General features: G+C 48.4%; 1 protein-coding gene across 2 annotated transcripts in view; it reads left to right on the plus strand.

Annotated features, from left to right (window-relative positions):
* The window catches only part of RNF169 (ring finger protein 169), a 34,402-nt gene extending 20,855 nt beyond the window's left edge, over window positions 1-13,547 (plus strand). Inside the window, exons 3-7 of one of the 2 annotated variants that reach the window (XR_012585187.1) lie at window positions 3,314-3,460; window positions 4,364-4,476; window positions 5,148-5,247; window positions 7,448-10,232; window positions 12,156-13,547. Coding sequence is in view for 1 of the 2 variants with exons in the window: in XM_074572232.1 (XP_074428333.1) it covers window positions 3,314-3,460; window positions 4,364-4,476; window positions 5,148-5,247; window positions 7,448-8,656 (1,569 nt within the window). In the remaining variant the exon portion in view is untranslated. Of the gene's footprint in view, window positions 1-3,313; window positions 3,461-4,363; window positions 4,477-5,147; window positions 5,248-7,447 lie in introns of both variants that reach the window. The other variant, XM_074572232.1, reaches the window with a different exon arrangement.
* The last annotated feature ends 147 nt before the right edge of the window (window positions 13,548-13,694 follow it).

Here is a 13,694-nt window from a genome sequence, read left to right on the forward strand (position 1 = left end):
AGCTCCGTGTCTCTCCTGTGCTGAGGCCCCAGAGCTGGAGGCAGCACTGCAGGGGGGTCTCCCCTGAGTGGAGCAGAGGGGCAGAGGACACTTGGAGGGCACCAGATCCCACAGCACTGCTCTCCTGGGAGGCGAGGGGGAAATTGTAGTGGTGTGAGAAGATCAGAGGGGAACGTATCAGGGCAGCTTCTCAAGCATCTGAGATGCCTACACTGAAATGTGAGCAATAAACAGAAGTATTTGAATTCCGAGTGCTTAGCTATTTCTGTGATTCATCAGCGTGATGGAGATCTGTCAATCAAAGGTCAGGCTTGTTGTCCCAGACGAGGATCACTTATGCACAGAGGTTGGGTGGAGGAAGAAGGAAGAACCTGGTGTTTATATACATATATATGTAGACTATTCATGGCCTTTGTGTAAGCCTGAAGTTGAGGAAGAGGTGAGACACAAGCTGGGTGAATGTCTGGGTGACGTGTGAGAAGGGAGCTGGGTGATGTTATCCTGGGCAGGGACGATCAGATGGTGTTACGTGAAGTGTGTACTGCACAGCCGGTTCATCAGAAAAAGGTGGTGGAAAGGAGAAGAAAAGGGATTTCTTGGTTTTGAGTAGCAAGTGTGCAGGAAAGAGGTCCTGACAGAAATGGGGAGTTTGATTCCTTAAATAGAATCATAGAATTATGTAGGTTGGAAGGGACCTTTCAGATCATGGAGTCCAACCATCCACCCAACACTGACAAACCCACCGCTAACCCGTGTCCCTCAGCACCACGTCTGCCCGGCTTGTAAATTCCTACGGGGATGGCGACTCCACCACTGCCCTGGGCAGCCTCTTCCAATGCTTGACAACTCTTTCGGGGAAGAAATTTCTCCTAATATCCATCCTAAACCTCCCCTGGGGCAACTTGAGGCCGTTTCCTCTTGTCCCATCGCCTGTTCCTTGGGAGAAGAGCCCGACCCCCCCTGGCTACCCCCTCCTTTCAGGGGGTTGCAGAGAGCGAGAAGGTCTCCCCTCAGCCTCCTTTTCTCCAGGCTGAACACCCCCAGCTCCCTCAGCCGCTCCTCACAAGACTTGTGCTCCAGACCCCTCACCACCTCCGGTGCCCTTCTCTGGACACGCTCCAGCACCTCAATGGCTTTTTGTGTGGTGAGGGGCCCAAAACTGGACACAGCACTCGAGGTGGGGCTCACCAGTGCCCAGTACAGGGGGACAGAAATAATGCAGCAGGACAGGAGGACAGGCAGCCCGTCGGAGTCATGGATTGTCCTGTGGATAATCCTTTGGTTCAAGAAGAAAGAAATCTCTGCAGGCAGAGCCTGGCCAGGAGGAGCTTGTGGACGCTAAAGATTGACCTTGGTTGGTTAAAAGGGATGACGAAGTGATGGATCGTGCTTTTTTGGAGGGAGGGAAGGAAGGAAACTGCACTTCTCTGAAATCCACTTTCCTTATTACCCACTTTCCTTATTACTGGACTTCCGGAGGCTCAAGAGTGGGTGGGGGATCTGGGAAGACAAAGGCGTATATGCCAGGAGGACTGGCAGCTAATGCAAGAAGCACGGTTTAGAAGGCACAGCGAAAAAGTGCAGAAAAGGGCTGGGAAGTGCAGAAAAAGGCTGTGTCCAGCCCCAGCAGGGTGCAGCTTGGGGCAGCCCTGGCAGTTCGGGCGGATTTCTTGTGCAGCCTTTGGGTTTGTGAAATGCGGTAGCACAGCACGTGGGGATAAAATAATGTTGCATCGTCGCCTTTTTGAATTGCCAGGGTGGTAAAAAGTAGCAAGAAGACTGTCCTGGTTTGAGCAACGCGGGATTAATTTCTCTTTCAGTAATTTTACTTTTCAGTAAGGTCTCTTCTAGTGCTTGGGAAAACTGCATTTTTAGAAGACTCTAGTGTCTGAATTTGTGAAAATATTTACTTTATAGCCGGCTCTGGTGTGCAGGTTTCAAGGTCTCAGTATTTTTGGGCTCGCCAGGTGCAGGGACGAGGAGGAGCGAGACCCGGCACTTGTCCCAGGCTGCCAGCAGGATTATTTCATACCACGAACATCACGTTCAATATAAATTAGAGAGTTTGTCGAGGAGTTTTTCCTCTTCTATGATGGCTGTGATCCCAAGAACTCCTTGCCCCAGTGTGCCGGAGCCCTGAGCCCTTCCCTTCCTCCTGAAGCCGGAGCGCTCACAGTGTCCCCCATTGGCTGTCCCTGCTGGAAGTGCACGGCTTCCTGCTGATGGAATGGGCTGAGTATAAGCCTTGTGTATTTTATATTGGTATTAGGATCAATATTGGTTCTTTAGTGTTATTAATTATTTAGTATTATTCTATTAAATCTGTTTATATTTCAGCCCTCAGGTTTCCATGCTTTTTCCCGATTCCCCTGGCAAGGGGTCATCAGGCGAGAGAATAATTGTCTAAACAATAAATTGTTGTGGGTTCTTCAAACCATAACAAAAACATCTAAGAATGCATTGGAATTAGAGAAAAACAAAAGGAAATATAGAGGAAGTTTCCCTCATAGGAGGTGATACCAAAAAGGCTGAAGGTACTCGGTGCCTTCTTCGGATCAGACTTCTTAAATTGCAGGATCATATTAAAAAAGCAAGGGAATTTCAATAAGGGGTTGACTACGGGGCAGAGTAGGAAGTCAGGAGGTAAATGTCAGTTCGGTCCCATGGATCCACGTACCTCATGTCCATCCTAGATCCTGGCATTCGCTTGCACTTCTCATCCCCATTTGCACTTCAGCTGATAAACTGACTTCAAGCTTTGGGCCTCCAGTTGGCCATCAGAGAGTTAGCTCATCTCTCTGGATCTTCTCCATCCCAACGCGTCAATGAAACAATAGGATTTCATGTAGCGCATGGGTTTCAACATGGGAACTGCTGTATCTAACCACTTTTAATTTGGGTGATGCTGTCTATATGTCTGCCAAATTGAGTGTGCTGTGTTGCAGGCCATTTGAAGACTAAAATTGAAATGTCGTAGCTTGCATGCAACTACTGTTTTGCCCATCTTTATTTGTAGTATGATTATCTCCAAGTAGGCAAAAGCTTTTGTCTCTCTCTTTTACAAATCGGTGTGGCAGAGAAGTCTTTGTCAAACCCTGGACCTTTTTGCAAAGAAAATATCCGTGGTATTTGTGTGGAGTGCACGTCAAAGCATTGTAGAAACAAACCGATCTTCACATTATCGTTGGTGAGCGAGGCAGTGGCTCTACTCGAGGGTAGAGAAACGAAGACACAAAATTAAATCACTTGTTGGCAACCAGGTGTAGGACTTAAGGCATTTCAAATCCGCTGTCTCTTTTGTCGTTATTTCCAGCTGAGAGAAGAAAAACTGCAAGAAGAAAAAGCTTCGGAGGATCTGATTCACAAGTTCGTTCTCGATGACATGGACGTAGGCAAAAGAAAAATGGAAGAACAGCAGAAAAAAGATGAATCTTTAGTGTTTAAAGTGAACCAAGAGTGTGTAAGTAAGCGTGTGCTTCTCTTTCTTATCCACGTCATAGACACTGACTGGTAGGTGAAATGCTGCTAAGACTCAGTCCTGGAACAAGAACTAGGTTTTTTAAGACCTTGACTAGCTGAGTATCTCCTGTTCCTGCCCGCTGAAGCTGGGAGCTTTCATCCTTTGACACAGGGAGCTTCCCAGGATTATTGGATTGACTTCATTGTAGCCCTTGAAGGCTATGAGCTAACAGATTATAAAGATCCATGTTACTGAGAACCGTCTTCTAAGGTTTGTTATGATTACGGCTGTTCTTCTAGAGGTTTCTATCCCCCTTTTTACCCACTGTACTCGTGACTGAAGCCGCAGCTCTTCCAAACATATCAGTTAAGCCTGTAGAGGCAACCGCTCTGCTTTGTGTGTCCTTGGGCTTCAGGCAGATGTGCATTTCCACGAACATTTCTCCATGAGTCTTCTATGGTGTAGGTGTGCGATACTGTAGTCCAACAGATCCCTCGTGCTGAGTTTTGGCTCTCACTTTGGTTGTGATACTCTGCAGGAAATGCTCTTTAGAAGTAAAAACTGATAGGCTGGTATGTGGGTACTGAGTAACGTCTCGCAGTACCTTTCTTGTAGGATTTTCTCACATTTCCTCGATGATTAAATTAACTTTCTTCGGTGACTGACAGCTACATATAGGAGCTGTGTGCTTATTTTTGCATTATTTATGCTGTTAGAGCTCCAGTGAAGAGAGCTGCACGAGCATGTGTGTCTGCTGGCAGGTTGCATTCTTGGCTTATGTCATCTAGGTGGAATCAGAACAGGGGTTTTGGAATCTTTAATATCTTTGCAAGAGCGAGCTTTATTTTCCAAGTGATTCTTTTTGTTGTATATGTCAGCTAACTCTTCCTTGATTGACTTCAGTTTCCTGAACGTCTCTCGGATTCAGAGAATGAAGAACCATTCCAGGGCAAGCAAACGCATCGGTCGGCTTTTGTTTCCAAGACCAGTGCCTACTCCTTTGCTTTCCTTTCAGGGTAAGATGCTGAGACTTTATTCAAGCCAATTAATGTCCATTACAGATGTTCTAAACATGCCTAAGATGCTTTAATTAAAATCATTGTTCCAATCCAAAATAAGTAATTTTTTTCCTGGAAATTTAGAACAGACTAATTGGTAGAATGTAGCGTCTGTCTGGTTACCTCCTACCTGTTATAAAATCCTAGGGGTTAACAAAGTTAGTGTTCGTCCCATGAAGCAGAAAAATCATTGCCTGTCGAATTTAAATGAGAGAAATCGTTGAGGTACAAAATTCTGTGCGCTGAACTCAAGAGCGCTTCTCCAGCACAGATGTTAAGAGATAGCACCAGCCCCAACAGCTTATCGCGGAAAGCTGTTGCATGATTCAGTGGAAGCGGCTGAGTAACTCAATGTGTTTTCACATGAGAAGCCCAGAGGGTTTCCATAGCGGCATCGTTTGCTCTGACCTCAATTAATTATAAGCCGTAGGTGGAGGTGTCGGTGTGTTTAGTGTGGAGCCCTTGAACGCAGACCGGGGCTCTGTGGCACATCCAAGATTCCTGGATCCCTTTACCCTGAGGGCGTAGGAGGCATCTCTTGGAGCCAGGCGCTGCCAGGGCTGATGCTGTCGGGCCGGTTGTTCTGAAGGTCATGAACAATCTCCTCTTTTCACCCATCTGCTTTTCAGGAACCTAACAGCCAAGGTGGAAAGGAGTCGGAGCTGCAACGACACCATTCAGGAGAGATCAAAGAGCAGGCAGAGATCAGCCCCGGCCAACAAAACAAAGGTACCGGCTGCCTCTGAAACGTAGGGTTTCTATGTGTAAGTGTTCTTATCTGAGGTTACACAGCGCCGGGAATCCGGAGACATAAAATACCGTGTTTGTGGCGCTGCCAGTGCTGTGTTATCGCCATGGGGCCAATCGCTTCCTTGCAGCTCACACTAAAAACCTGCTAGGTTAGGAATTACTAAGCAGAAAAGTAGACAGCTTGCAGAGTTGTTTGTTAGCGTTGGAGGATAATTGGAAGTTGGAAGGGTACTCATCATGTTTTTGTTTTGTAATTAATTTTCAAGGCTGAATTCCCAGCCATTTAATGAAAAATCTTGTAGAAGTTTAGAAAAAAATCCTCTCTTCCTCCCCCTTTCTCTCCTGTTCTTTCCCAAGGTGTTTAAACGGAGAAAAACTCCTTGCTTTCCTGATGTTAGGATACTTTCTTTTGCACTTCCACGCTTTGGGAAGAGCTGGCCTGCTCTCGCTTCCCCTCGCATCCAGCAGACCAAGTGAATTAACCGTATCTTGTTACCCTGTGCAACAGGACTGACTTTACAGTGCACCTCAGTGCTTCAAAACGAGCGGTGATCACGAAGCACCGCTGAAAATCTGAGCCGGGGTTTTTTCAGGCTCTTCCAGCAGTAATCGATGGGTATCTTCCACTCATTGGAGATGACCTTTGCAAACGCCTTTCCTTGCACCATGTCTGGCAGCACCACTGATCCCTCTGGCCCTGCCAGCAGAAGCCAATTTTGCACTCTTGCTCTTGTACTCGTCTCTGTCTCCGGGGCCGTGCTCTGCCTCCTTTCCGACGTGCCTCTCTGGCCCATGGGATCCTGGTTCAGCAGGATCTCATGATTTAATCAACAGCTTAAATCACGAGAGCTGTGAGTTCTCAGCCTGGAACAGCTCCAGCGCTGCTCCGCTGGGGCCACTTGGTAGGACATCTCACCTCCTTCCGCTGATGCCCCTCCTTCTTGGGCTGTTTCATCCCAGATGGAGAAGGGGAGGAGGGTTCAATTCCAGAGATCCCAAAAGGTACAAAAGCCTCTGCGATCCTTTGGAAGGTCAGTTTGGTTGGTGCAAATTGCTTGGAAAGTGGTAAAATCCCCATTGGGCACAAGAAGTTGACCCCAGTGATCACCTAGTGTGACATCTCTGAAGTTATGGGCATGGAGCATGGTCAGAGAGTCTGTATTTAAAACCCGGTCCAGTTCCCATCTAAGCTGACAGGACTGGACTGAGCTCAAAGTGAGGGTCTGTAACTGACCTGCCTCCTCAGGACTTGGGGTTTTTTTAAATAGATCGTTTATGGACGTGGCCAATTAAGACTTACACCACCAGGGTGTTCCACAAATTTGTTTTGACACCAAATAAGCAGGGAAAGGTTATCACTGTTTCAAACTAGCTGCTGGATAAAATAATTTCATCTTAGAGAAGATTAATACCATTTGCAATTGTGTATGTGCAGCTTTTGTTCCTGATTTATTTGTAGCTGGATTCTGTTGCATTCTAGATGTAGCAGCATTAGGGGATGGTCTTGGAGATGACGAGAAATGTTGCTCTTAAGCTCTGCTAGAATCTGTCTCAAGCAGTGGCCACTGTGGTGGCCACGGTGTGGTCTAGGACCACTCATCAAGGAGGGAGGCTTTGTGCCAACACACACGTTTCCCAGACTTTGGGTTTTTTTTTCCTTTTCTGTAGTATCTCCCTCTCACCTCAGGGACATACGCACCTTTTCTCATGACGTTTTGCAGCGCAGTGTGTCAAGCCTGGGCCAAGTATTTATTCTTTCTCTCCTACAGCTTAGTAGGAAGCAAAAAACCCTTTGGAGCTCATTTCCCTTGAAAAACATGGCTTCTTTCAGCCGTGGTGGTGCAGTGCTTCTGGGCTTCTCCTTGTCTTGCCTTGCTTCAAGCATTTTGCCATGGGAGTGGTTGCCACCTGTGGCAAGAACAGCTCTTAAAGTGAAATAAATTTGAGACCCAGATCGTGTTGGACTCTGGTGTCCTCTGCTTATGTTATATATTGGCCATGAAACGTGCTGTGACCAGCAGAGGCTGCCATGGCCGTTCCAGAGAGCATTCCAGCTGGTCTGCTGCAGGAGCACAGCGTGGTAGCCACATGTTCTCCTGTTCTCCCCCGTGCATGCTTGCCCATGTTCTTCTCAATGACAAACGACAAACTTTCTGAGCTGTGGTGCCTTGCCTTGCAGGTGCCACCCGTCACCAGCACGTCAACACCGCTGGTTGGAGTTTTGTCGTCCACCCAGAACAACCGCTGCCTCTCGGCCCCAGACCTGACGGCAGAGAAACGCCTGGTTCTCAACCCCGTTTCGTCCCTCTCGGCCCTGCACAAGCCAGAGCGATCCATCAGCCCCGAGAGCAATGACAGCATCTCGGAAGAGCTCAACCACTTTAAGCCTATCGTCTGCTCCCCGTGTACTCCCCCAAAGAGGCTTCCTGACGGCAGAGTCCTGAGCCCTCTCATTATCAAGTCCACCCCGAGAAACCTCAACCGGAGCCTGCAGAAGCCGACCACCTATGAGGCCAGTCCTAGAATCCTGAAAAAATGGGAGCAGATATTTCAGGAGCGCCAGATCAAAAAGACTCTCTCTAAAGCAACCCTTACATCCTTGGCTTCGGAGCCTGGGGAAGATGTTATTGTTCCCGACATCACCAACTCCAGCAGCTGCACTAAAGAGCAGCCACAAGTGCAGGATGATCACCTTCCACCTGACACAACAGGAGACCCTCGCCCCGAGCTGGATTTCTTTCCTTCCATCAGTGAAACGAAGCCAGCAAGAGGGAGTGAGAAAAACAGAGATTCACAGGCCTTAACAGACGACAGCGCTGCTGAACCAGATGTGAAATCAAATGTAACCTCCCTAAACACACGAGTGTCTGAAGTCCCTGACCTGAAAGTGAACGCGTTCATGGACAAATCCTGTCTTAGTCTTGGCCCAAAAATGCTGAGCAGAAGACTCATGGGCGTCAGCGCATCGCTGCCTGACAACAGCACGCTAGGAGTCCCCGTCAAGACGTCAGGAAAAAAGCAGCTGAAATACCTGAATAACAGCGAATTGATCAACGTCCAGAACAGCACCTGCAATTCCGTCGAGAACATCATCGGGGAACAGCCCCCGTCGCTGAGACGGGGCCGGAAGAGACGCTGCAAAACAAAGCACTTGGAGCACAACGGCTCCGTCAAAAGACTGAGGCACGCGGCAGGGGAGGTGGGCTTGCCTCCGGAGGATCGTTTGGTACGGGAGATGGAGCAGAAGCTCCAGCAAGAGGAGGAGGACAGGAGGTTGGCCCTGCATCTGCAGCGGATTTTCGACAGCGAGAATAGGACAGTGGATAGGCGGAAAGTCAGAGTCGATCGGTATCTGCTGCGGTCGAAGAGCACTCTGGGTGCTAAGTAGCACTGGTGGACAATGTTGCCTTTCTAGAGGACGATGAGGTTTATCAGATTATCTTATAGGAAAACTATTTTTTGTCATACTTCCACCCACAACAATTGGTTTTTTTTTTTCGTTTTGGTGGTAAGACATTTGTAGGTCCAGTTCAGAGAGAAGCCAGAGTCCTTCCAGATTAACAAAAAAAACAAAAAAAAAAGAGAGAAAAAAATCCTCCAGCTTTCTGGTCCGTTGGTCTGAAAGACGTGTCCTTCATCCCCGTGAATACGCTGCAACGCCTCTACATGCAGTCGGTGACATTTGGGTTCCCCAGCTGGGAGGGTTGTCTGAGCAGTATGTGGGGTACGCAATAAGGACCTCATCCGTTCCTTGCCTTGCAGCTTCAATATGCCAAGAGAAATCAGAGCTCTACTCATGGAAAGTAGGTTTTTCTGTCCTAGAAGGAGTCTTCTCCTCTCTGCCTGCCCCGTTTTCTTCCTTACGCTGCAGCTGGCTGTGGTGGTCAGATCATCGCCGATGTCAGCGTGTTCGAATGACCTGACTTGAGGGCTGTTGGGGAGGGAAGCTGATCCGTATTTCTGCTAGGAAGTACCAAATAGATCCACCCGTAGCACTTAAAAATGAATGTATCTCACTGTCTGCACCGGCAGTACAGGCCACAGGTTATTTTCTTTAAGTAGAAGGCCACATGCAATGAAGAAAGATGTAAAATAAGGATTTTACTGAAAAGCCTTATAGCATCTTGCACGTTCGGGTTAGTGACACAGAGAGAGCTCGGGTAGAGCAGCTGGGAGCCGTGCTCTGGGCGCTGTGACCCAGGGAGCAACTGCAGCTTTTCTCCCAGTCCCTGCCTCTTCCAGAGCAAGAGAATTTCACGTTCTTCCCACTAATGCTGAAATCTAGAAAGGAAACCCTGGCCGGGTGATTTCGGGAAGAAGGTTCTCCCTGCTGATACGTACCCTGCAGGTTCTTGCTCAGTTAAGAGATCTCTCAGCACACCTAAGACCTGTCCTTACATGTCTGAGAGCGGCCTGAGGAGGCATCCCGAGGTGTCTGACGCATCGCCGTCCTTTCCCAGGCACGCAATGGGTTGGTGGGAGAGCTGGGACAGGAGCCCAGCCCTCCCGGCCCGCGGGCACATGGATGTGGGTGCTCAGGGTGATGCAAGCCCGCCCTGCCCCTGCTCCGAGCTGGCTGTCTTCAGATCCAAACCACCAAGAAAGCTCAGGTGAGCAATGCACTAAAAATTTCTACTTAAAGGCATGAAGTCGGGCACGGTAGCCTGAACCAGAGCTAGCTCGGAGCCTGGGCTTGGTGGAGCATGTGGTGTCTGCCCAGATGTGGCCTTCAGTGGCAGCCCAACCTCTGGGCTCTTCGTGTTTCTAACGCTCTTCCCCATCATCCATTACCAGCACAATAATTTCGTTGATTATTTCCAGTATTTGGGCTCAAAAAGGATCAGCTCAACTCGATACTTGAAAGCTGCCTTGCAGAGTATTCACTGGGGACCCTCGGTGCCCGCAGGGACCGTCGTCCAGGGCGGAGGCTGCGGCGTTAACGATCATACCGACCCGTGTGCCAGGTAATGAGTGGTATTTTCAAGACACAACTGAAGCACGGTGCTGGGGCAAACTTAACGTGACCCGTGGCGTGAAGGGAGGACAGCTGATGCATTTAAACAGATGGAACTGATCTAAGAGAACGGTCGTTGTCCAAATTCCTCTACCTAAAACATGGTTGAATTTTCTCCCTCCATCTTAAATGGTTAAAAAAAAAAAAGAACAGGAACTGGTTTTCTTTTTCTCTCCTGGCATACTTGCGTAACTGCAAGGACCCTGGCGCTTTTTCCTAATGGAACTGGATTTTTTTTAAAAAAAAAAAAAAAGAAATCTTATATTTTAATGGATAAAATTTATATATTTTAAATACTATATTTCAACAGATTGACACTTTCGTTTTGAGAAAACTTATAGCAATGATTCCGTAATATATATCTATCTATCTCTGTATCTCCTTAACACACCAACTACTGGATGTTTCAAGTCATACCTAGGGCCGGGTAGACCTGGCCTGCTCTGCCTACCCGCTGCGGCTCGTGGGCGATGGCTTTCTGTGCCCTCTCGCACGCCGCGGCCTCGTTAGGTGCTGATCGAAGCAGGCACTTTTTGCCCCAGACCAAATCCTGCTCCCGTACCCAGCTGTGAATTGGAAGGAAATTAAGTAATTAGAGCCTTGGCCGGACCTAGAAGAGCGGCGCAGAGAGAAGTAGCGATGGCCTGGATTCGCCCCTTACAGTGAAATAAGCTCAGGAGGGAAACCCAACAGCTTTTACTCAGAATTCATGTCATTTTTTTCACGACATTTTGAGTTGAAGTGTGCACTTTCCAAGTGCATTTAGATTTATAATTATTTTTTACAGGACCCCTTCTCCCCGCCCCTTCCCTGCAGTTGATCCCTTGAGCCCAAATCAGACTTCCCTAAAGTTTCCTCCTTTATCGCGACGCGTGTGCGGGTTTCTTCCAGGCTTGGGCTGCCAGGCGCTCTCCAAGCAAGCCTACACCACAAAAAACTAGATTTACGTACTGAATGTATCTTTTTTTTCCCCCCTCTTCAAATAGATTTCACAGTCCAATGCACCAGGCCAGTGTCTTAAATATCTTCTTTTTAAAAGATGACATAAATATTTAGGGGTTTGTGTGTTAATTTCCTCTTTCTAAATCCGAGCTGGGCGGAAGCGCAGGAGGCAATGCCTGAGCTGGAGCTTGTCCCCAGCCAAAAAAAGCTTAATGGGACCCCTCGCACCCCCAGCTTCCCAAACCTCGCCTTCACTGGGCAGCCGGCGCCCGCCCGAAACAGGGAGTCCCCATCCTGGCAGCGCTGCTCGGTCACGCACGGTCCGTTGCATCTGCATTGAAGGAGACCTTTGGAGGTGGCGTCGCAATCGTGTCGTGGCAGGGTTGCGGTGGCGGCAGCTTTCAGTAAATAATCACCGGGGGATGGATCTTTTCTCGTGAGGTCCGATGAAGCTGCTGGCTGCGTTTCTACATTTGCTTCTCCATCTCCTTGCTTAAGGACTGGGGAAAACACACGTAGTTTTCCAGCCGGCCCACCTAGACCCTCTCACCTTCTTCCTGAGCTAGCGAGAGCACGACTGCCCTCGGCTAAAATCCACCCCAGGCTGCGTCGGGTTCGAGACTTGAGGCGACGTGAAGCTAGGATGAATGTTTTTATTAATTTAACACTCTGTAAGTTTGTGTAAGCTTGCACACACACACAAAAAAATAATTGTATATAATTCCACTTAAAAGAGCAGGAATTCCCAGCCTCTACCCTTTAAAGATCAGGTATGACGCTACCTTCGCCACAAATGATACCAGCTGAGGAGTAAAATACCTCTTGCTGAACGGTGTGGATGCAGCACAAGATCTGCAGAGGCTCTAGGATGAAACCAAGTATTTATTTACGCTTACCTGAAAGTCATTTTTAACCCTCCTCCTTTCTGCAGCCACCTTCTCTCTGGGATGAAGGCAGTCCTTGCCGGCCGGGGGACAGCGCGGGCGTGCAAGCATCCTCCCAAAAATGTGAAGCTGTCTTCTCTTGCGAGGAAAAAAAACCAGGTCAAGAGAATGCACTGCCGGTAGCGCTGGAGGGGCTGGGGTTGGTTTGACGACAGAAGGACCGTATCTGCCAAAGATGCCACCGACTCTGGAAAGTTGCTTTCTGACCCTCCGGAGCTCTCTGCCTGGGAAAAGCCGTACGGAAAGGTCCGTGTTTGGAGTCCGTGAGATCAGATAAATGAAGGAAAAGTGCCAAAAGAAGGGATCATGCGAGATGATTGTATAATGTTGTTCTATATTGTCAGTATTTTTCTTCAAATGCTCTTGTACATGCAGTGCACAGTAGTCATGAAGTGTAGCTTGAACAAGTGCTTCTTTGTATTTTCTCAATGAAAGCGGAGGGGGAGGTTGAAGCCTTAAAGACTATCACTGATTTTAAAAACAAGCCTTTAGCAATGCTCCGAGGACAGACCCCAGGGCTCCGCCTGGACCCTCCAACAGGCCTGTGCCGTCTCCCAGTTGTCCGGCGAGAGGTTGACTAGGAGCTTGTCCCGTGTGAGGGGGGATGAATTTGACAAAAACCCGGCCCTTCTCGCCCATTAGGGGACAAGAGACGAAAACTCATGACTGTTGGACGCGATGGTCTCGCGTGGCACCATGATGGAGACCCGTGGGATGTCCCCGTGGATGGCAGCTGGGTGGAACTGGGACGTGACGCTGGTTTGAGCTACAGCGCGGAAGCTGGGATGATCCCCACGTGTCGCATGCATCGGACACAAACCTTTCTCTTCCCCGTGTCTGTAAAACACCGCGAAGCATCAGCTCTAGAATTAGCTCTTCACTATGCAAACAGAAAAACCTTCAGCTGGTTACAAAGGGGGTTTGTGTATGCCTGGTTTCCTTGGTGTTTACTGTCAAACTGTTTAAAACAAATCTAGATGTTGCTACACTTTTTTTCCCCCAATAATGCTTTAAATCGTTGTGCTTTCGTGTTCTCCTCAGCTCGCCAGCGGAGCACCGGGGTGGTAAAAGACTTCACGGTCATTTTGGGGTCTCAGCTGAACCACCGTGGCTTCATCTGAATGTTTTAAAAAGCGATGGAAGTTACTGAAGGACCGTTGACTTGCATGTGTAAAATGTGTGGGTAAAATGACATGCAGGCGTCTGTCATGTTGTGGCTTCTGTTATTTGGAACAGAGTAAATCCTGCTTGTGAAAAAATTGTCACAAACCAGAAATATGCCAACTGTGTACAAATAGCTTGTACATTTTAACAGCGACAAGGACTTTAACTGCAGGACAAAGGTCGAGGTTAAAACAGAATAAAACCAGGTTCTGACAGTGAAACTACCTGTTTCTGCTCAAGTTGCTGCGCTCGGAAACAAGCGGGATCCTACTGCTGCCTCTCCCGAACGGGTTACAGTTGCCCCTGGCTGAATGAGGTGGTTGATTAATCTTTTGCAGGGGAAAAAAAAATGGTGAAGGTGA

The sequence above is a fragment of the Larus michahellis genome, chromosome 1 (genome assembly GCF_964199755.1).
Source record: "Larus michahellis chromosome 1, bLarMic1.1, whole genome shotgun sequence".
NCBI lineage: Eukaryota > Metazoa > Chordata > Aves > Charadriiformes > Laridae > Larus > Larus michahellis.